Source organism: Heloderma suspectum, chromosome 1 (genome assembly GCF_057233095.1).
Source record: "Heloderma suspectum isolate Gila_16-S chromosome 1, 16-S_ref, whole genome shotgun sequence".
In the NCBI taxonomy this organism is placed as follows: Eukaryota; Metazoa; Chordata; class Lepidosauria; order Squamata; family Helodermatidae; genus Heloderma; species Heloderma suspectum.
The window spans coordinates 155,983,110-156,005,550 of NC_139458.1; the positions used below are offsets into that span (position 1 = coordinate 155,983,110).

A 22,441-nucleotide genomic window follows, 5' to 3' on the forward strand; every position below is an offset into this window, starting at 1 on the left:
TCAAAGTGTATAAATACATGCTAAGACATGAGATGTCTCTAAGTGACCAATAGTTAATTCACAGCATCAAGGATGACCAAGATTATTTGAAAGGTTGATTATGACTGTTATTCTAAAAGCAGTCCTTGTTTTCATGTAACTTCCCTCCTTCCCTTGTTGATTGCAAACTATCCCTATCACTAATCATATCATTTAGAGAAGATGAAATAAGGTTGTCATAAACAGCTACTTTTTCAATGGACTCTGTTCTTAGCTTACAGTTTGAATCAATCCCTGATTAACTCCTTAACCATGCAAACAATATCAGAGGGAAAACAAACTATGGGAGTTATAGCTTTTTTATATATATAGAAAAGCTCCAACTGTGTTTCCCAAAGGAACTAAGTGCATTTATTTTTATATATACGTACACATATACATATATATAAAATAATACATTCGGACAGGATTTCCTCAGTTCTACTCTGAGTACAAAACTTGTTAAAGAAAATGCTTACAGGAACATTGACTGCATACTGAAGCCCTTGAGGAAGTCTGTCTTGTCCCTCCATCTCATCATCATTTTTCACCGTCTCTTCATGGACCATAAGTTCATCATGTGGGATCATTTCTTGTTGTCGAAGTTCACTTTCTTGTAACACTTCATCTGCAGAAAGAATTTCTTGGTGTGCCATAGTCCGGTCTTGAAGCACTGCTTCTTGCCGTTCCACAGAAACTGCTGACTGGTCAGATGCAGCACCCATTCCAACCATATCCCTGGATGACTGCATTTGCTCTATGCTACTACATTTAAGAAACAATCCTCCCAGCTTATCTTCAATGTTCATTCTTAAGTGAAATAACCTGCAGCAACAAAACAAAATTAGCAAACTAAGCAGAGTATTTAAAAACTATACATGAAATATAGACAGAGACATGCTCAAGTTGCAGTGACTGACAGAACTCCTGAAAATATTAGGAAACTTCCTAATCAAATATAATTTACATGTGTAACACAAGACTGTATTTATTAGAAAAATCTGTAAACAGGTATTCTGAATACAAGATACAGGACCAGGAATGCTTCTCTCAACAACTACGGTACTTCAGGCCACCCATAAAGCTAAAATCTGATATACACATAGGCCAAGAAATGAGAAGAGTCTCAAAATGCGACACAGTTGGACCTGAGCGTAAAAAAAAAGGGGGGGGTGAAAATTATGTTAGACTATTACAGGCCAACATTTCAACATAAAGTAAACCAAGCCACATTGGGGGCAGAATATTGGAGCGTGGAAGTTCCATTGCCTCTTCAGGCTTGGATTTGGAACACTTCCAGTAGGAAAAATATAGATTTAAGTTTACAAAATTTACACTTAATGTACGAGCATATAATATATATGTAAACGTTTCATAATTACACATTTCTAGGGGTGACGTAGTGTGGAATTTTCCAGTGGCTTATTTTTCTGCAGAAAATTTTCCATTTCATAAGGGCGCAATCCTATGGCTGCAAGTCAGTGGCTAGACGGCCATAGGATAGGTCAGTTCCTCTGAGGTTGGTTCCCTGAGAACTGACCTCCACCCCCTCCCACATTGCATCATAGGCAATGTGGAATGGCCCCACGCTCTGTGCTCGGAAGAGGAGTGCGAAACAGCGAAAACGGAGCGTTCCTGGGGGCGTGCCAGGGCAGGGAGGGCAGAAGTGCTGTTCTGACACTTCCTATGCATTGTCCAGCGTCCACTCCACCCCCCACTCCAACTTCCCACGGCTCCACAGCAGAAATCGGCTCTCTAGCCGCAAATGCAGGGCGACTGAAGCACGGAGGTGACGATCCCTCCGTGCTGCTCCTGCCCTGCATTGGATAGGCAGTCACCTCCGAGTTCGGAGGCAGCCGCCTATCCTGATAGGATTGCGCCTAAATTCATTAGTAAAAATGAACGCATACCAATTGCAAATACAATATTAGGCAAGCTTGGAAGTTTCAAAGTTGTCATTAATGTTTTTCAGGTGATTTTCCTTAGCAAGTATGTCAGAAAATACATATATGTCATTGAAGTACATATGTCTCAGAGTGAAATGGAACTAATAAACGGTGGCAGCAAAACTGACGGTGCTCTCTCAGTGGAAGAGAGTTGAATTTTGTTGAAATAAATGATTTATTGTCAGCATATCATACACATTTCTTTGGGCTGCTAAAATTAATTAGTGTGTCAACAGTTTTCAGCACCGGGCCACTCACTTCAATTAACTACAGGAAACTCTGGCTTCAGGGCTTTAGTTATAAATAAAGGGGTAATTCCCATTTCCACCCATGTTCTCTCTTCTGTCACTACTGACTGATAATATAGCTTCATCACCAAAGGGCAGGGGATGGGGGATTCCCTTACATTTTCTCTTTTCTGCAAATGCATTTAAAACTAAAATGAGACAGTTGAATTGACTGAGAGAGTTTCTTGAATCAATCAAAGGCTGGAGAATGCATCCATGTCAACTGGTTCACCACAGAGAGCAGTGAGGAGGCCAGCAGCAGTGGAGAAATTGTTTCTGGAAGTAGCTGTAACAACTTGCTCCTCTAGGAGCCATAGAGTGCTGTAGGAGGCCTACAGCCACCAGAAAGACCAAGGAGTTACAGAGAGGAGATGGCTAGTAGGATTAGGACTCCCATGAGGCGGGGTGAATAACTCGCTTCAGGTAGCAAATCTGGAAGGAGAGAGATCATGCCTCTCCCAGTTGCCACCACCACCAGGCCCAGGCTAATGCCATGCTCTGAGGACTTCTCAGAGCATGGGGGCAGGCACTCTGGAAAGCCCTGCTCTCCTGAGACCCTTTTAATTCTCCTAGATGTGTCAGTGCCTTTTGATACCAATGACTATGGTATCTTGCTGAACCAACTCTGCAGATTGGGGGTAGGGGGCACGGTGATTTCACTCCTATCTGCAGGGTTGGTTTAAAAACTGAGGAGAGGTTTGCTCAGCTCTGTGACATTTATACTGTGGGGCCCTGCAAGGCTCCATCTTATCCCCCGAAGTTTTACATATCTGTATGAAACCACTGGGTAAGGTCATCAGGGGATTTGGAGTGAGGTGTCATCAATATGCTAATAACACCCAGCACTACTTCTCCTTGTCATCCAAGTCAGAAAAGGCTGTAAAAGTTTTAAACCAATGTCTGGGACTCAGTCATGAACTAGATAACAGCCAATAAACTGAAACTGAATGGAGGACCTATGGGTAGGTGGTTCTCATGTTTGGGAATTGGATGTAAAGCCTATTCTAGATAGGGCCACCCCTTGAAAAAGCAGGTACATAGCTTGGGGCACTCTTGCATCCAGCTTTCTCATTGGAGGCCCAAGTAGTCTCAGTGGCTTGGAGTGTCTTTTACCAGCTTCGGCTGGTTTGTCAGCTACAACTGTTTCTGGATAGGAATTGTCCTGTCTCTTGATTGGACTACTATAACGTGTTGTGCATGGGTTTCCCTTGAAGATGACTCAGAAACTTCAACTAGTGCAGAAGGCGGCTGTTAAAACATTCACGGCTGCAGTCAGATATCATATTACACCCGTCCTAAAGGAGTTGCACTGGTTGCCTATTTGCTTTCAGGCCAAATTCAAGGTGCTGGTGCTTACCTATAAGCCCTAACTGGCTTGGCACTCAAATACCTGAATGAATGATTCTCCCTGTACCAACCTGCCTGTGTCTTAGGTTCTGCAGAAGAGGCTCTTCTCGATGTGCCTCCTACTCATTTTATACCAACTAGGGAAAGATATTCTTGCAAATCTTAGGTTTAGATGACAAAAAGTGAAGGTAAGACCACAACAATCAAATTAAAGTTCTTTAAAAAAAATAATTTGCTTGTAAGGTCCCCAATTTTATATAGAAGCTGAACATTAAATATGAGAAAATCCTGCTTTAATAAGGAGAACAGCTTTGTTTAAAGAAATATTTGTCTGAAACTTCAAAAATAACTGGATTCTACATAATTCTACTGGATACTACGTAACAAATACATAATTACTGTATCTTATTTATGAATATAGTAATTTATTATAAACTGAGCATCACTCATTGGGTTGTATCCAAAGTCATGCCAGTGGAAGGGAGTTCACAGGGACATGGTTCGCACAACACACTGGGGCTCACTGTGGGCTATTTAAGCCATGGTGAGTCGCAATTTGAATATGCCACCCCCAACTGCTGGGGGTCGCTGTGTTATGACCGTCAGGGGTTATATAAGGGTTAAACAAGCCGATGACTGCGTTCAGCAACCCCCTATTAGGGATTGCATATTCAAAATGGCAACCAGCATGCACCGTGGCTCATCGGGAGTTGACCCACAATAAGCTGTCGTGCAAACTGGCCCAATGAGTGACTTCCCCATTCCCCATTCTCCCTTCCTCCAAAGCCCCCATCCCCTGCCTGAAAGCATCTCCAGAATGAGGTAGGCTATGGCATGGGGGGAAATGAGATGGAATGGAAAGATCCCTGAAAACTGGGCAAAGGAATCAGCCATGCTGGCTGGGGCCGATGGGACTTGAAGTCCAACAACATCTGGAAGGTCACAGATTCTCCAACCCTGCTTTAACTGACATGAGTTGCATGGTTGGCTGTTAATTCCCCTTTGAGGAAAGGTTACAACATCTGGGACTGTTTAGTTTAGAAAAAAGGCAAGTAAAGGGAAATATAATAGAGGTATACAAAATTATTCATGGTGTGGAGAAAATGGATAGAGAGATAAGATTTTTCTCCCTCTCTCATAATAGTAGAACCAGGGTCATCCCAAGAAAATGACTGGTGCGAGATTCAGGACAGATAGAAGGAAGTACTTCTTCACACAGCACACAGTTGTAGTGCCACATCTTGAACTACAAGGTATAGCGATGGCCACTAATTTGGATGGCTTTAAAAGGGGATTAGACAAATTCATGGAGGACAAAGCTATCAATAGATACTAGTACTGATGGCTATATGCTACCTCCAGTATCAGAGGCACTACGCCTGTGTACACCAGTTGCTGGGGAACACGACCGGAAGGATGCTCTTGCCCTTGTAAAAGTCCTGCTTGTGGGTTTCCCATAGGCAGCTGCTTGGCCACTGTGCGAACAGAATGCTGGACCAGATGGATCCTCAGTCTGATCCAGCATGACTCTTCTTATATTGTTATCCCCACTTACTAAAACTATTAAGAAAAAATAAACACTAAACATAAAAAGCCACTATATAAAATATTGCCCCATACTTTTTTTTTACATAGGCCATTAAGTCAGCCCAAGCAAGGTCTTATGGTAATTGAGGAAAATGTTCTCGCTTGAAATCTTGCAAGCCTCTAAGGAAGGAAGTATCACAGTTTTGGGGCAGATGCTGAGATAACCCTTCCATGTGCCCTTTGGTTTCAACTTGGCAGATGGGCATAGTTAAGAGGGCACTCTCTTAAAGATTGCAATGGCACTTGAGAAAGTGAGAGGGAATCTCTAAAGTACAGTGATAGCTGTTTCAGAGGTAATATGCTATGTTTAGTTCCAACGAAAGAAAACAAAGGCTTAAAAGTGAAACTGCCAAACAGAGAATGGGAACACTGATACTTCTAAGAGCTTGATCCACTGCTGTGTGCAGGAAGCACAGCACAGGACCCAGCATTGATTCCAGTGCTGACAGGGAGTTAGAGTCGCACTGTGCCAAAGCACTAGTAGCCATTGGCATTACTACTCAAGGACAGGAGAAAATCTGCCTCATATCACAGAAGCCCTGTGCACTGGGGGTTTGAGGATGGGAAGAGGGGAGAGAGGGTCTCTAGAAAGCATCCATGTGTTTCTTACATTGGGGCAACCTTGCCAGCAAAGAGCTGTAGCAAAGGGCTGTTCCTTTGTAATTGGAGGCTAGTAGAACCAATCCTTCTACCACTTGCTTTGCACCACATGCCATTATGGCTTCTGAGACATAAGGTTTTGCTATCACTACAAGAGGAGGGAATAGGATTGAGCTGCCAATTTAAGAATTACTCCTGAGGCATGAGAGCAAATGTGAAGACTGAAGCAATTTCATTTTACTCCATAACACTAATGAAGGAGTACTTCCACTCTCCAGAAAATTCAACCTTTTAAAAATTTGGATTCAGCCATTCAGAGTTGAGCAACAGCCTCACAATATCATAGTTGATTTTCTACTACAGAAAGACTGAGGTTCTGCAAATGTGTATGTTCCAAACCTGTAATATTTCTAGTGTTATTGCTCTCATTCTATTTTTTTCTCATTTTCATGTTTTCCTATTGATATAAAATTGGCTGTCATAATAATGAATGCAAGGCAGGAGGTTCCCACTCCTAAATGAGAGGGAGGGGGCCAATCCCTGCAGAATGTTGCTATCACAGTGCAATAAAAATTTAGGCTACATCCTACACAAGGACATTTTTGGCTTCATGGAATATTTGACCACGGTCAAACTGATGGATAAGTAACCAGAATTATAACTAGGAACAAAACACTCAACTGACAGTCCTCTTAATCTCACACAAGAGCCACTGCACTCTTCCCTATACCAGAATCATAGCAAACTCCTAGTGCAGGAGAAACTGGTATGACAGCACCAGTCGCAAAACAGTAATGGATCTAAGAGATCAAATGGGCACTTGCAGAGGAACCATCCTGCAAGCTACTGTGCTCATAGGTTTTGGTAATCCTACTGAAGTCTCCAGCTTGCATGTTGGTTTTTACTTTCGTAAATTCCTTCAGATTAATTGTGCAGAGTTGCAGGATGGCAATGTCTTAGGGTGGGGGTGTTGCTTTTCTATTTCAGGAAACAATCAAGGCAAATAACAGTTAGCGCCAATGATGCTGACAGGGAAAAAACTTTTTTAAAGTTTATACATTGTATTAGACTTTCTCTCGTGGATAAGAGCCAAAAGGCTACAGATGGAGTAGATGTTTGAGAATAGTGTTTATCTATGGCTGTTCTAGAGTATAATAATTTCTCTGAAGGCTCATTTGCTATTTTAAGGCTAACTAGGTTTCTCCCACACAGTTACTATTTGTGTATTTGGTCTTTTATATAAAAGGTTTGTGCAACACTTTTAAAGCAGGTAAGCAAATCACTATGAAGTCTGGTTGCCTTGAGCAATGAAAGAAAGGATGGCCAAAATATTGGAATCCAAAGGATCTCATCTTTAAGTTGGTTTGGGTTTCTTGCTTAAGTCACCTGGAACTACCAGTTGAACAAGCATTTGGCCTCTATTTTTTTTATTTATTACATTTCTATACCGCCCAATAGCCAAAGCTCTCTGGGCGGTTTACAATGATTAAAACATTTAAAAATACAATATACAAATTTTAAAATCCAATTCCATAAAAAACACACGAACAGACAATATACACAAGAACATATATCTAAAACAACTTCAACAAACAATCTCAAAGCAAACAAACCATAACCATAAGCCATCCAGGATCAATTAAAACTTCTCATAGACTGCCAAAGGCCTGGGAGAAAAGAAAGGTCTTAACTTGTCACTGAAAAGATAACAATGTTGGCACCAGGCGGGCCTCATCAGGGAGATCATTCCAAAATTTGGGGGCCACCACTGAGAAGGCCCTCTCCCTTGCTGCCGTCTTCCAAGCTTCCCTCAGAGTAGGCAGCCAGAGGAAGGCCTTAGATGTTGTGCATAGTGTACGGCTAGGTTTGTGTCGGAAGCGGCACTCTGTCAGATATTGTGGTCCCAAGCCGAGTAAGGCTTTATAGGTTAAAACCAGCACCTTGAACCAGGCTCGGAAACATACAGGCAGCCAGCGCAAGCGGGCCAGAGATGGTCTTATATGTTCAGGCCTCCTGGTCCCCGTTATCAATCTGGCCACTGCATTTTGCACGAACTGCAGGTTCTGAACCATGTGGGCTGGACTGGTTGATCTTCAGGATACTGATGAATGGATGGTCTTACCTTTGGCCAGATGTTTATCTTCCAGCAAAACTATATTTTTAAGCAGGATTGTTTATCACTACCATGTAAGATCTAAATAAAATCTTCCAAATACAGCCACATACTATAGTACAAAAGGATGCTTATGATGACATAGAAAGACTTTGAGTTAGGAGACTCCGAGCCTTGATTTATTTGTAAAATTTGTGTTCCTTGAAACACAAGTACTTTGAAAGTGTTTTAAAGGCCTTTTTTCTATATAATTGTCTCCTTATTTTTTTCTGGGATACCAGAAAAAGGGGGAAATTGTAAACTTCTATACATGAGGTGGCTGACAGGCTAGAGAAGCAGCCAGGACAAAGGTACATAAGTCAGCAGAAAGGATGGTCGGTTACTAAGGTATACAATTATGGCATTTTGTAAATATTAACTATTTAATGTTTCGGTAACTTAACAAATAGTTCATCCTATTTGCATGGCTGTTTCTAAAAGAATGACTGACAACTGAAATTTTTACCTAAAACTAAGTAAGAGGGGCAAATTCTGTAGCAATTTAGAAATAATATTGTGATTCCATCTGAAATACATGGGAAATTTGGACAAAATTGCCATGGATTTTTGGCCAATATCCCTGAATACGTAGAATTGTTGTTGGCAATTTATTCAGTTGGCTTAGTAATCATCTGATACCCTTTACTAAGTAATCATCATATACACTTTATTAAGTTTTATTCGGAAGTACCTAGTTCATTTTCTGTAATAACTGAGTCTATCTCGATTTTAATTGAATCAGTCTAGAAGGAGGCCCCCGACCTTAAGAACATAGGAAACGGCAGTATACTGAGTCAGATCGTTGGTCCATCTTGCACAGTATGGTCAACACTAACTGGCAGCAGCTCTCCAGGGTTTCAGACAGGATTCCCAGCCCTACCTGGAGATGGCGAGGATTGAGCCTAGGACCTTCTTACATGCAAACATGTGCTCTCCCACTGAGGTATGGCCCCTCACCCGAATACAGTGAGCACGTCTGGAATGCTGAGAATGTGTTGTGGGCACATGCTCATTCACCAAATGGCTGGCATGGGACAGCAGGGATGGCCAGTTACAAAACATCAGTCTCCCAGAAAACCAACTGGTGAGGCTAAGAGAAAAGTAATCAAGCATCTAAGTACAAGGCAGAGGTGGTGTATGAGCTCTAAAACATACTCTTTTGAACCCACAGTTTCTGGCTGAACAGCACAGAATGCAAAATGATGAGGGTCAGAGACAAACAACTTGGCTAAGAAACGAAGTAAAGGCAAAATTGGGTCTGAGCCCCAAATGCCAAATCACATATTTGCACCAACAAAGTACAACAAAATATCCATTTCACAGAAGGCAAACTGGTGATGCTAAGAGAAAGAGAAACACCCAGGCAAAACACCCAAACACACACCAAACAACCCAGGCAAAACACACACCAAAACAATCAAACAAACCAGCTAACACACAAAGAAAAGCAAAACGAAAAACAGGCAACACACACACACACACACACACACCACAGCCAAACCACCCCCCAACAGTCCCTCCCATCCCCTCTAGCTCCTCCAGGATCCTCTCCCACTCACACCCAGCTTTCCTTTTCTTTTTCCTGGGCAGCTTGGCACACTTCAAAATGAAGTGCTGGGCTGCATCCTCCAGTGCCATTTTCTGGGGTCCATGTGGGGCCCATAGGCATTCTTGGAAATAAAGATGGCACTAGAGGCTGGTGTGTTGCTTTGCAGCACACCAGCCTCCTAATTTTTTTTAATCTTTAAACATTTAAAAATTATCATGATTATAGAAATATCTCATGCAACCCATAAAGAAACAATAGGTTGGATCCAGAGTTGGGCTCAGTGAGGTTTCACAGGCACTGGAGGAAGGGGGTAGAGCAGGGATTTTCACCAGTTCCTCCTTCCCCCTGCAGCCTCCTGTACCCCCTAAAAGCTTGCTCCAGAGGAATGGGGGAGGTGGCGCTGGGAACTTTAGAAAGAATAAGGAATCTGCAAAAATCACCTCACACCTCCTTCCTCCTGTGGGTAGCCTCTCCTAGATACTGCTTCCCTCCATGAACATTCATGCAGGGCAAATCTGGATTCATTTTATTTATCTATTTGTAACATTTTCAAACCACCCAATAACTTGGTGTACAAATTTAAAAAACACACATATAAGGTGGTAATTAAAAACAATGATTAATAAGTGAGATAAAAACAAAATAAAACTAGCAGCACCACATAATAAAACCAGAAGTAAAACCAGCAGCTGGGATATAACAGCGTGAACATCTAATAGCATTAAACACAGTTCCTAAAACGCCTGAGAAAATAAAAAGGGTTTCATCTGGCACCAAAGAGGAGCACAATGTAGGTGCCTGTTGAGCCTCTCTTGGGAGGGCATTCCACAGGCAGGTCACTACCACTGAAAAGGACCTCTAAAACCAGCAATTTGAATTGGGTCTGGAAATGGACTAGCATGCTAGTGCAGATGACAAAGTACTAGGATAATGCAAACATACTAACAAATCTTCATTAACCATCTAACTACCCTGTTTTGGACTAGCTGAAATTTTTGGACCAGACCCACATATAACACATTGCAATAATCCAAAAGGGAGATTACCAGAGGATGAATAACTGTCACAAGGCTATTTCTGTCCAGGTAGGGTCATTATTGGTATATCAGCCTCAGCTAATAAAAGGTATTCCAAACCACCAAGGCTACCTGTGCCTCTAGTGACAGTGACAGATCCAAAACCAGCCCCAAACTACATACCTGGAGGATTCTCCAGAACAGGGTAAACATCACTCAGCCAGACAGATGAACCATCCACAACCAGTATCTCCATCTTATCTGAACAGAGTGTCAATTTATTGATTCTAATCCAGTCCATTATGTTGCCCAAGCACTGCTTCAGAACATCAACTGTTTCACCTGTATTAGAGCAGTAGATGTTGAAAAGCAAGAGCGATAAAATAGAGCCCTGTAGCATCATTGCTACTGGGCAGAGCAATAATCCCGCAGCACCATCTTCTGGAATCGACCATCCAATTAGAAGCAGAACCCACATCCCAACTCAGATAGCCTGCCCAGAACGATACCGTAGTTGATGGTACTGAAAAGGCCTAGAGAACCAGCAGGGTCACAACCCCACTGTCTTGGCATAGGTCATCCTGCAGGCCAACCAAAGCAGTTTCTGTTCCAAAACTAGGCCTAAAGATGGACTGAAATGTAACCAGCCCAATGGCTCTTAGAAGTGTATGAGGTTCTTATCATGGAAAAAAATGACATTTCAAATGAAGTTTTGAAAGAAAATCTATGGTTTTATCAACATATTATCTTGAAGTAGCTGGTAATTCATGGAGAAGAGAGAGAAATAAATTTAGGCACTCTTTGTCACTATTAATCTCTTCAGGCTGAATTGACTGAGCAATTTCCATTTACATATCTTTACTTGGTATACTGGAGGCCCACTGGGAGCTAGAATTCTAATGGAAGTATTGGCAACATTACAATTTCAAACATATATAATTTTCTCTTGTGTCATCAAAATAACTGTGTCATTCTATTGTGAACTGTACATTTTTCTTTATACCTGTTGAAGGATATTGTTTTTACATCCTATAGCATGGTTATGATTATATGTGTGGCTTTTCAGTGGAGGGCCCATGTCTTTTCTTTACCAGAAGTACAGGGGTACACGGAAGAAGCCTCCTCGAAGATTGTACAATTGGGCATACCCTGGTAACGGTGCATTGCGCCGGCTAATCCTTCTACCACCTGATCGAACCACAGCTCGGCGGTGTGGCGGTGGCTACATTTTGGTGGAGTGGAGTTTGGTCTGGACATGACACGACAACGACCACGACCAGAAGTACACAGAGTGCTCTTTAAATAATAGTCTGAATATTATTTAACGTTTAGCCCTTGCTGATTTTGTTGAATTTTTAATATTATATGAAATTTATTATAGCTGGTTTAAGAAAAAAAAATGAAATGTATCTGTCTTCTGAATGGTGTCTATCTGATCTCAAACAATGACAGTTAGAGACAACTCTACACGTTTGTGGATTGGGTTTTCTTTTCTTTCAGATCTTCTCCCGAAGCATCCAATATTTGTCTTAACTGGTGAAAGGAATGAAAGCAGACAACAAAAGAAGCTCAGTATTTATACTGAATTCCCCATTACATTGTATCCACACTGTTAAATTATGAGAGCTCATTTATTACTACTAGGATGCCCTTTTATCATCATGTAATCTACTGCCGTTCAGACCAATGCAGTCAAAATGATAAGTGGACTATTTACAACTCTCAGCACAACTCCAATTTGTGAAACTCTAGTAATAATTAAACAACTACTTGATATTTCCTCCGATCAATTACAAATGAATTCAACAAGTCTCTTTTTAAATATATAGGATTAGATCCAGAATTACCTCTCCATGAGCAGAACAGCTTCTGTTGGTGGAGGAAACCAGGATCCAGCAGAGGCTCCATGCTGGAGAAAGGGGACGGGGCAACTTTTTTCACTGACTCCTCCTTCCACCCAGCCCACCAGCTTATTAACAGGTTGCTGGGGCACATAGGGGATCGTGGGAGAATGGGGGATTGGGCAAAAATTGTCCTACCCCGACACCCCAGTGATGTGGGTTTTCTGGAAAACTTTGAATTGGAAAATTTTCCAATACAAATTAGGTGAATTTGTATAGGGTCATTTGCATTGCAAATTTTCCAGTTTGCATTGGAAAATTTTCTGGTGCCCTAGAGCAGCCTTCCCCAACCTGGTACCCTCGAGATGTTTTGGACTGCAACTTCCATCAGCCCCAGCCAGCATGGCCAGTGGTTAGGATTATGGGCACTGTAGTCAAAAACATCTGGAGGGTGTTAGATTGGGTAGGCTTCCCTAGAAAGACCTAATTTAGTATGTTTATTTTATTTGTATTTAGTAAACAACAAAGCTTAAAAAAAAGTACTCCATGTTAATTTTCGGCCCAATACACCACAAGTATATGACCTGAAATGTCATATTTCATTGTCATATTGGGGGAGGGGTGGAATTAAAGCACACTATGTGATTTAAATGTTATATTATGTAGAAATGTTTACTGGAATACTTGTAAACATTTAAAGACAATAGCATGTACTTGCCTTACATTGCTTAAATATAACAACAACAACAACAACAACAACAACAACAACGATGGAACTGAAAACTGACACACTAATTCAGCCTTCCCAACCTGGTGCCCTCTGGATGTGCTGAACTGCAACTCCCAACATCCCAGCCATGCTGACTGGGGATGCAGGGAGTTGTAGTCCAACACATCTGGAGGACATCAGGTTGGGAAAGGCTGCAATAATAAATTTTAGCAACCTGAAGAACTGTGCATAGTATGCTGACCACCACATATCTATTTCAAGAGAGTTCAACTCTCTTCCACTGAGGTTGTTGGGACGACCTCAGTTTTGCTATCACAACTTATTAGTTCCATTTCACTCTGAGACATATATGTATTCTCTCACATACTTGCTAAGGATAAACACCTGAAAAGCATTCATTACGACTTTGAAATTGTCAGGCTTTGCGTAACATTGTATTTGCAATTAGCATACATTCATTTTTACTAATGAACTTATGGAACTGAAAATGTTCCATGGAAAAATAAAACACTGGAAAATGTTCCACTCCACATCACTGCTCCCCCATTCTGCCTTGGGATCATCTGGTTTGCAGAGTTCTCCTCTGTGCAACTCTGGAATCAACCCATTCAATATATACAAAAATGTAAGTTGCTTTATCTTTTAGAAGTATGCCACCATATATAGACACAGGCTAAAAAGCCTCCCTTGTGCAAGAACACACAATGCCCTCAATATACATCAGCTTGGATCTTAAGTTCCCGTGAGCAAATCTTGGTTCACTGGATGCTCCTACTGGTAGAAGCAATTTTCACTGACTTCTCATGAAAGTCTGCTCCTGAGGGTTGGAGGACACTCCAGAAGAGCATGGGAGGAGACTCTGGGGGCTGCAGAGTAAGGGGATATCAGTGAAAATCCCCCCTCCCCTCCCTTCGATCTGTCAGTGGAAGCCTCTGTGGAATCAGAGTCCCTCCCACAAATGGAAGGAACCTTCTATTCCATTCATGGAAGGGCACTTCAGGATCCAATCCATCACATATATATCTACTGACTCGCTTTTTTTTCATTCAGGACAGGGTATATTATAAGAAATAGCCAGTATAAGTGTTCATTTGATACCGGCAAACTAGTTTTGCATTCAGATTTTACAGATTTTCATAGAAGCTTCAACCTGAATGAACCCTTCTGAAAAGCTAAGACTACAACCTTGCACAAAGTTACGCATCTGCCAGTCCCACTGAAATCTAAGGAACCTGTTTGTGGATAACTGTGTGCAGAATCACAACCAAAATTTCCTACCTACAAGAAATAACATTCTCAACACTGTTATCTTGAAAAGAAAGCAAGACTTTTCCAAAGTCATTACTATTTGGCATGCAAAAGCAACTGGTAATTCAGATTCAAATCCAAAAGAGACTATGCAAGTATAGAAGGGAAGCCTCCTTCAAACTATAATGCCCCTAGGAAGTACAATTATATAACAAAGATAATCAATATAAAAGATTTTGTAACCTGAAAAATCTATAGGGTTGGGGAGGAGGGGACTCTTGTAAAAAAAAAAAGAAAAAAGTTAGAATGATATCCAACACAAATATCAACTTTTCTTGCACTCTTGAAATGGATCCCAAAGTTCTAGATAGGACACAGCAAAAGAAGATCTCACAAAACTTATCTCAACATGAATTATCATTTGCATTCACTTATTTCAGCCCCAGTGTGTTACCAAACCTAAATACAGGTCTCCCATTTTAGGGAATTCTTAAATATAAAGCTGAAATTTCATTTGAATGTTTCAGCTTGCAAATGGAGAGCACTGATATCTCACATGCCTTACAATCTGCACACAACAAACGTACTCCAATATACTGTGTATGTGGGATATAATCGGATTAAAGAGCGGGAATGGGAAATGAATTTAATAGCAAGATGTAGCCCAGTCACAGATCTGACAATAACACATTCAAACATTTAGAGGATGGTAGTGCCACCATTTCAGTTTGGGTCTGCATCTTTCTATCCAGTCTACAAATATTTTTTAAGGAAGGTAGAAATTGTTGGGCTGAGATTTACCATCACCTATGACAGCCATTTTGGGAACACTTTTCAAATTATTCCCATGCAGGCATACACATGGACAACTCTATGCTGGAATTGTTCATCTACATACATTTTTAGACACAATCTGCAAACAAACAGATGGCCACAAACTACAGCTGACAATCATTTTCTCAGAAATTTCTATGGATGACCAATTCCAATGTAATATTGTACACTCGTATTCCTCCACTGAAGTAGTTCCAAATGCACTCCCAGGGAGGGAAACGCTATGCCAGAAGAGGCCCTAAGAGTTAGATGTGCCCTGGTTCAACAATTTTTTAGCTGGGAGGTAGTGTATATGTGGGTTCACTAAGCTACCTTTACCTAGCATCGCCCCTGGTTCTATTTTCCTTTTCATGATGCTTGCCACTAAAGTAGTACCACCCTGTTATGGTCTGCTTAGGCATGCTCTCCTTGTGGCCAGGTAGTCACTTTAATAGACAGCTATAAATAAATACATGCAAATTATCAAAGACAAACCGTGCAGTCCTTTGCATGTCTACCCACTGAGTTCTATGGGGCGTACTCCCAGGCAAGTCCATATAGAATTGCTGCCTATATGGTGTTCAGGGCCAACTACGAGTGTTTCAACAGAAAAAAGTCCAACTCTCAGCTTTCCCCAGTCAGCCATGCTGGCTGGGGAATGCTGGAAGTTGTAGGACTTTTTTTTTTCTGTCCAAACATGCCTAGGATTGTGCCCTTAATCTAGGTTTCTGACAGTCTGTCTCTAGACTGGAGTCCCCTGGTGTAGTGGCTAGAGTGCTGGACTGGGAGCCAGGAGATCTGGGTTCTAGTTCCCACTCGGCCATGGAAGCTCACTGGGTGACTTTGGGCCTGTCACAGACTCTCAGCCCAACCTACCTCACAGGGTTGTTGTTGTGAGGCTAAAATGGAGAGGAGGATTATGTATGCCACCTTGGGTTCCTCAAAGAGGAAAAAAGGCGGGATATAAATGTAATAAATAATAAATAAAATAATAATAATAAAGAAGGCAGATACCTTTGATTCTTCATATCTATTTTAAGGGTCTTCAGATTCAGGGCCTCTGGGTTTCTATATGACTTATTCTTAAGGCAACAGGTTTGAAAACTGAAGGGGGAGAGTGCTGCAAAACCCTTTATCAAAACACAAGGTTCAGGACATGTGGATGGATCCAATATGTTAAGTGGCTGCAGATGCCTGTTTGTATGGATCTGTCAATCCCTTTGTCTCTTACGTTTATCAGCCTGTCTTCAGGTATCCTAGGAGGTCCTTTTCTAAAACAGGAAGCAACTAGAGTTGGGACTGGCCACTTCTGGATCCAGCTGTCAATTCCAGGGTCAGGTAGTTCAAGGGGCTTATGGTAGTAGGGGTCACTCTTTGTACTCATGATTGTCCCAGTGTCAAATATTTGAAGGGTAGTCTGTGTGCCTCTTTTAATACCCAAGGTTATAAAATTGCCAAGGAAGAGAGAGAGAAAGAGAGGAAGAAATCACTCCGGACCAAAGGTTTAGGAATGTGCATTTCTGTAAGTCGGTCAACCCTACAAGTCCCTTTGTCTGCCAGGCTCCCCCCCCCTTTTTTTTTTTTTAAGGAGGCCACCTTTACTGAAGAAAAAGGTGGGGTTGGAAGCTCTGCCCGCCCGCCCCCATAGCCCCTTCCTTTGTTTGCCTATCTCGTCTTGCCTTGAGCTCGCCGACCCACGAAGGCTCGGAGGAAGAGGCTGGAAAGGGCTGAGAGTCCCAGCGAGGCCTGCTTGCTTGGCTGCGCTGCTGCCCACTGCCGGGTTCCCAACTCGCCTTCGCTCGAGCAGCTGAAGGCCCCGTGGAAGCCTTCACGGAGGAGCGGGAGGAAGAACCCGGATTCGTTTCCCCCACCCCAGTCCCGTTTACCTCACATTCTTCACACCCACAGGCCCAACGCGTCTCCCCCCGCGCCGCCCCCAAATGCCACAGAGCTCAGGCGACGAGGCCCCACCAGCGGCAGAGGGGCGAGCGAACGAGCCCGGGCCCGCCTCCCTCTCTATCCCTCCGCTGCTGGATTCTTACCGGCGGCCCAAAGCTGCGGAGAGAAGGGCGGCGGCAGCGCTGTGACGACGACGGGACAGGAAGGAGGGGGAAAGGTGATGGGGGGCTCAGAGCCCCCAGGCCGCGGCTCCGGCTCCGGGCACCATGATGGCGGCGGCAGCGGCGGCTTCTTCCTGCAAGCGGCGGCGGCGGCGGCTGGCTGGCTGGCGGGCGGGCGGGCGGCAGGCCGGTCGGAAAAGCGCAGCCGCCTCAGCCTCCTCCTGGCGGTGACAGCGACGGGCCGAGCCAGAGAGCGCCGCCGCCGCGGTGCAGCTTGGGAAACCGCCCGCAGGATCCGAACCCGCCACCAGAATGAGCCTGCTCCTCTCCCTTCCGAGAAGGAAACGCGAGGGAAAACGGCAAGAGGAATAACAGCGAGGAGAAAGAGCAGGAAAGGAAGAGGGGGGTGTCTGAGGGTCGCAGGCGGAGAAGCAGGGCCCCTCTGGGAGAGGCCTGTTTGTGAGTGCCGGGGTAATGTTGAGGAGTGCCTCTGAGCATGTAAAGATCGTGTTTTCCCTTGTCTGTCACGGAGTGACTACAGCCACCAGCATCACGGACTGCCTAGGTCAAAGGATGTGGTTTCCTGACCGATTTGGACTTCTGAGTTGAAATTTAGCACTGGAGATGAAGCACTGAGAAGCGGATTGAGGAAGTGCGGCGGGAGGGGCGGCGTGGACAGAAGAAGAGAATGGCAAGGGGCAGCCACCTAATGAGTGGGGTGCGCGGGCTAGGCTCAGTGGCTGCATTCACCCAAAGATAAACTGTGCTAGGTATGCCTATTTTGGACTGTTTAAGAAGATGTGGGTTCTGTACACTTCATACACTTTATGTGCAAGAGAGAATACATAGCAGTCACTATTTATGGTGGACCAGAGATATCCTGGGAATGGGTGAAGCAGGCCATAGATACGTATTAGTCATTTGTACCCTACCTTTAAATTCCCCCCAAAATAGCTTACATAATAAAAACCACAAGACAATAAAACTGCAGTTGAAATACAATAAGGCAAATAAAAAGCAGCATAATGATGTATACAAGAGCCAGCAGAAAATAATTTATAAAAAGCTTTGGGAAATAAAAGGACCTTCAATGATTGCTTAAAAGCAGAAAGGCAGGGAACTTCACAGAGTTCTTTGGAAATTCAACAGTTGCAGAGCCACCACTGAAAAGGCCCTGAGCCTGGTACCCACAAATCTGAACTTTACTCATATCTGCCCAGAGTGCAGGGCCTCAGATGCTGACCTTAGGGCTCTGGCAGGTTCATAGAATCATAGAATAGTAGGGTTGAAAGGGGCCTACAAGACCATCAAGTCCAACCCCCTGCCCAATGCAGGAATCCAAGTAAGAGCATCCCTGAGCATGTCCAGCCTCGTCTTGAACGCCTCCAGTGTGGGGGAGCCCACCACCTCCCTAGGTAATTGGTTCCATTGTCGTATTGCTCTAACAGTCAGGAAGTTTTTCCTGATGTTCAGTCTTATTCCGTGTCCTGCACTCTCAAGAAGAGATCCTGGCCTTCCTCTCTGTGACAACCTTTCAAGTCCTTGAAGAGCGCTATCATATCTCCCCTCAGTCTTCTCTTCTCAAGGCTAAACATGCCCAGTTCTTTCAGTCTCTCTTCATAGGGCTTTGTTTCCAGTCCCCTGATCATCTTTGTTGCCCTCCTCTGAACCTTCTCCAGTTTGTCTGCATCCTCAAAAGTGTGGTGCCCAGAACTGGACACAGTACTCCAGATGAGGCCTAACCAGTGCTGAGTAGAGGGGAACTAGTACTTCCTGGGATTTGAAAGCTATGCTTCTATTAATGCAGCCAAAAAAAGCATTTCCCTTTTTTGCAGCCACATCACATTGTTGGCTCATATTCAGCTTGTGATCTACAACAATTCCAAGATCCTTCTAGCTTGTAGTATTGTTGAGCCACGTATCCTCCATCTTGTAACTGTGCATTTGGTTTCTTTTTCCTAGGTGCAGAACTTGGCATTTATCCCTATTAAATGTCATTCTATTGTTTTCTGCCCAGCACTCCAGTCTAGCCAGATCACTTTGAATTTTGTTTCTGTCTTCCAACGTATTAGCTATCCCGCCCAATTTTGTGTCATCTGCAAATTTGATCAGCATTCCCTGCACCTCCTCCTCCAACTCATTAATAAAAATGTTGAAGAGCACTGGGCCCAGGACTGAGCCCTGCGGTGTACCCCACTCGTTACCTCTCCCCAGTTTGAGAAGGTCCCATTGATAAGCACACTTTGAGTCCAATTCTGTAACCAACTGTGGATCCACTGGATCGTTGTTTCATCTAGCCCACTTTGAGCTAGTTTGCTCATCAGGAGATCATGGGGCACTTTGTCGAAAGCTTTGCTGAAGTCGAGGTATATGATGTCTACAGCATTCCCACAGTCCACGAGGGAGGTTACTTGATCAAAAAATGAGATCAGATTAATCTGGCAGGACTTGTTTCTGACAAATCCATATTGGCTTCGAGTAATCACGGCATTGTTGTCAAGGTGCTTCCAGATGGATTGCTTTATCATCTCCTCCAGAATTTTCCCAGGGATTGATGTCAGACTGACTGGTCTGTAGTTCCCAGGTTCCTCCTTTTTACCCTTTTTGAAGGGTTCCCAGTCATCTGGCACTTCCCCTGTCCTCCATGATTTCTCCAAGAGAATAGACAGCGGTTCTGAGAGTTCTTCTGCCAGTTCCTTTATTACTCTAAGATGCAGTTCATCTGGCCCCGGAGATTTGAACTCATTCAAAGTAATTAGGTGTTCCTTCACCATATGCCTATCGATCTCAAGCTGCAATCCTGCCCCTTCAGCCTGTACTTCGCCTTTGCCAGGGGGGTCATAGACCCTCTTTTGGGAGAAGACTTAGCCAAAGTAGGAATTGAGCACCTCTGCCTTTTCTTTGTCATCTGTTATCATTTTGCCATCCTTATTAATAGCTGAACAACCATTTCTTTCCTCTGCCTTTTACTATGCACATAGCTGAAGAAAACCTTTTTGTTGTTTTTAGCATCCCTCACAAACCTCAGCTCGTTCTCAGCTTTAGCCTTCCTGACACCATCCCTGCAATTCTGTGCTACCTACCTGTACTCTTCCTTTGTTGCTTGGCCTTCTCTCCGCTTCCTATATGTGTCCTTTTTTGTTTTCAGGTCATCCCTAAGCTTTTTGTGAAGCAACGCTGGCTTCTTCTGTTGTCTTCCACCTTTTCTTCTTGTTGGAATTGTTTGTAATTGTGCCTTGAGAATTTCTTTTTTTAAAAGCTCCCACCCATCTTGGACTCCTTTTCTCATTAGCGTCGCTTGCCATGGGAGCTTACTGATAATTGTTCTGAGTTTATTAAAATCAGCTTTCCTAAAATCCAGGGTACGCGTTTGACTACACTCGGCTTTTGCTTCCCTTAGAACCAAGAACTCAAGTGCAACATGGTCGCTTTCCCCCAGAGTTCCTGTAATTGCTACTTTATCCACTAAGTCATCTCTGTTGGTTAGGATCACGTCAAGGATAGCTGATCCTCTAGTTCCTTCCTCTACTTTCTGTAGGAGGAAGTTATCTGCCATACAAGTCAGGAATTTCCTGGAGGGGCCATGTTTGGCAAAATTTGTCTCCCAACAAATATTGGGGAAATTGAAGTCCCCCATTACCACTACATCATGCTTCCTTAAAACATTGGCTATTTGCTTTTCAAAAGTTTCATCCTCGTCTTCTCCTTGATTGGGTGGCCGGTAGTAGACTCCGACCACCACGTTCCTTTTATTCTTTGCTCCATTTATTTTGATCCAGATGCTCTCGATGGGGCTACCAAGCCCATCCTCCTGTATTTCTGTGCAGAGATATGTATTTTTCACATACAGTGCAACCCCACCTCCCTTTCTGTTCCTTCTGTTCTTTTTGAACAAGCTATATCCTTCAATTGCTGTATTCCAGTCATGAGAGTCATCCCACCAAGTCTCAGTTATACCTATCAAGTCATAATTTCCCTCCTGTATTAAGAGTTCAAGTTCGTTCTGTTTGTTTCCCATACTCTGGGCATTAGTATATAGACATGGAAGACCATGTGCTTCATAGTCTGGCTTTCTTCCTACATGTGTCTGAAGACTATTATTGGGCGCTATCAGAGCTGTTCTCTGCATTGCAGTGCATACGCATACATCCATTGTTACCCCCAACATTACATCTCCCTTCCCCGTAGGATTCAGTTTAAAGCTCTCCTGATGAAGTTCTTCATGCTGTGGCCAAACACATTCTTCCCATCCTTTGTGAGGTGCAACCCGTCCCTTGCCAACAGCCCATCTTCCAGGAAGTATAGCCCGTGGTCCCAGAATCCAAATCTCTCTCGTCGGCACCACCTTCGTAGCCAGTCATTCACCCGGAGTATTTTTCGTTCCCTTTCTATCTCTCTTCTATCTACTGGAAGGATGGATGAGAAAACTATCTGGGCCCCAAAGTTCTTGAGTTTCCTTCCCAAAGCTTCAAAGTCTGACGTGATTTCTTCGTAGCTCCGCTTGGCGGTATCATTTGTTCCCACATGGATGAGAAGAAAGGGATACCTGTCAGTGGGCTTTATGAGTGCAGGCAACCTTTCAGTCATGTCTCTAATCCGTCCTCTCAGGAGACAACATACCTGGCGAGTCCACGGGTCTTCGCGACATACTTGGGTCTCGATCCCAAGCAGCAAGGAGTTTCCCACTACTACTACTCTTCTTGTTGTTGTAGGCCTGGGTTTCATCGCCTCTGTTTGACTGACCTTCAGCCTCTTGCTCACTCTCATGTAGGTTCCCCTGTGATTCTTCCTCTGCAGGCTGTCCTCCGGTCTCATCCGCAAGTACCTGGAATCGGTTCCACAGCTCCACTGCTTCCACTGGTGCAGAGTGGCATCTAGTTCTTCTTCTAACTGTCTCCCTTTTTCAAGGAGTATCCTCTACTCCATTTTTCTTCACCTCAGCATTTCCCACTGCCTCATCTTGCTGTTGCTCTTCAAGCTTCTGGTCTTCCCTTTGCTGCTGTAGTCCCCCCATTCTGTCCGAAAACTCTTCATGTTCTCTTATTCCCCGGAGGGTTGACAGTCACCGCTCTAGTCCACTTACTTTTTCTTCCAGCAGCGTGATCAACTTGCACTTGTTGCAGGTGTAGGCCATGTTGTTCTCAGGCAAGAAAACAAACATTGCACACACCTTGCAGGTCACCACCACTGGAGAGTCTTGTCCTTCCATTGCCTCTTTTCCCTTTTTGTGTCTAGCTTTCTGATTGT

At 43.5% G+C, this 22,441-nt stretch overlaps 1 protein-coding gene across 2 annotated transcripts in view; it reads right to left on the minus strand.

The window, feature by feature from the left end:
• The window catches only part of ZNF148 (zinc finger protein 148), a 47,176-nt gene extending 29,734 nt beyond the window's left edge, over window positions 1-17,442 (minus strand). For both annotated transcript variants that reach the window (XM_084807634.1, XM_084807626.1), the window contains exons 1-2: window positions 17,177-17,442; window positions 498-843 (exon numbers count right to left, since the gene is read on the minus strand). In XM_084807634.1, the coding sequence (XP_084663760.1) occupies window positions 498-827 (330 nt within the window). In that variant the 5' untranslated portion in view covers window positions 828-843; window positions 17,177-17,442. The remainder of the gene's footprint in view (window positions 1-497; window positions 844-17,176) is intronic.
• Window positions 17,443-22,441: the final 4,999 nt, after the last annotated feature.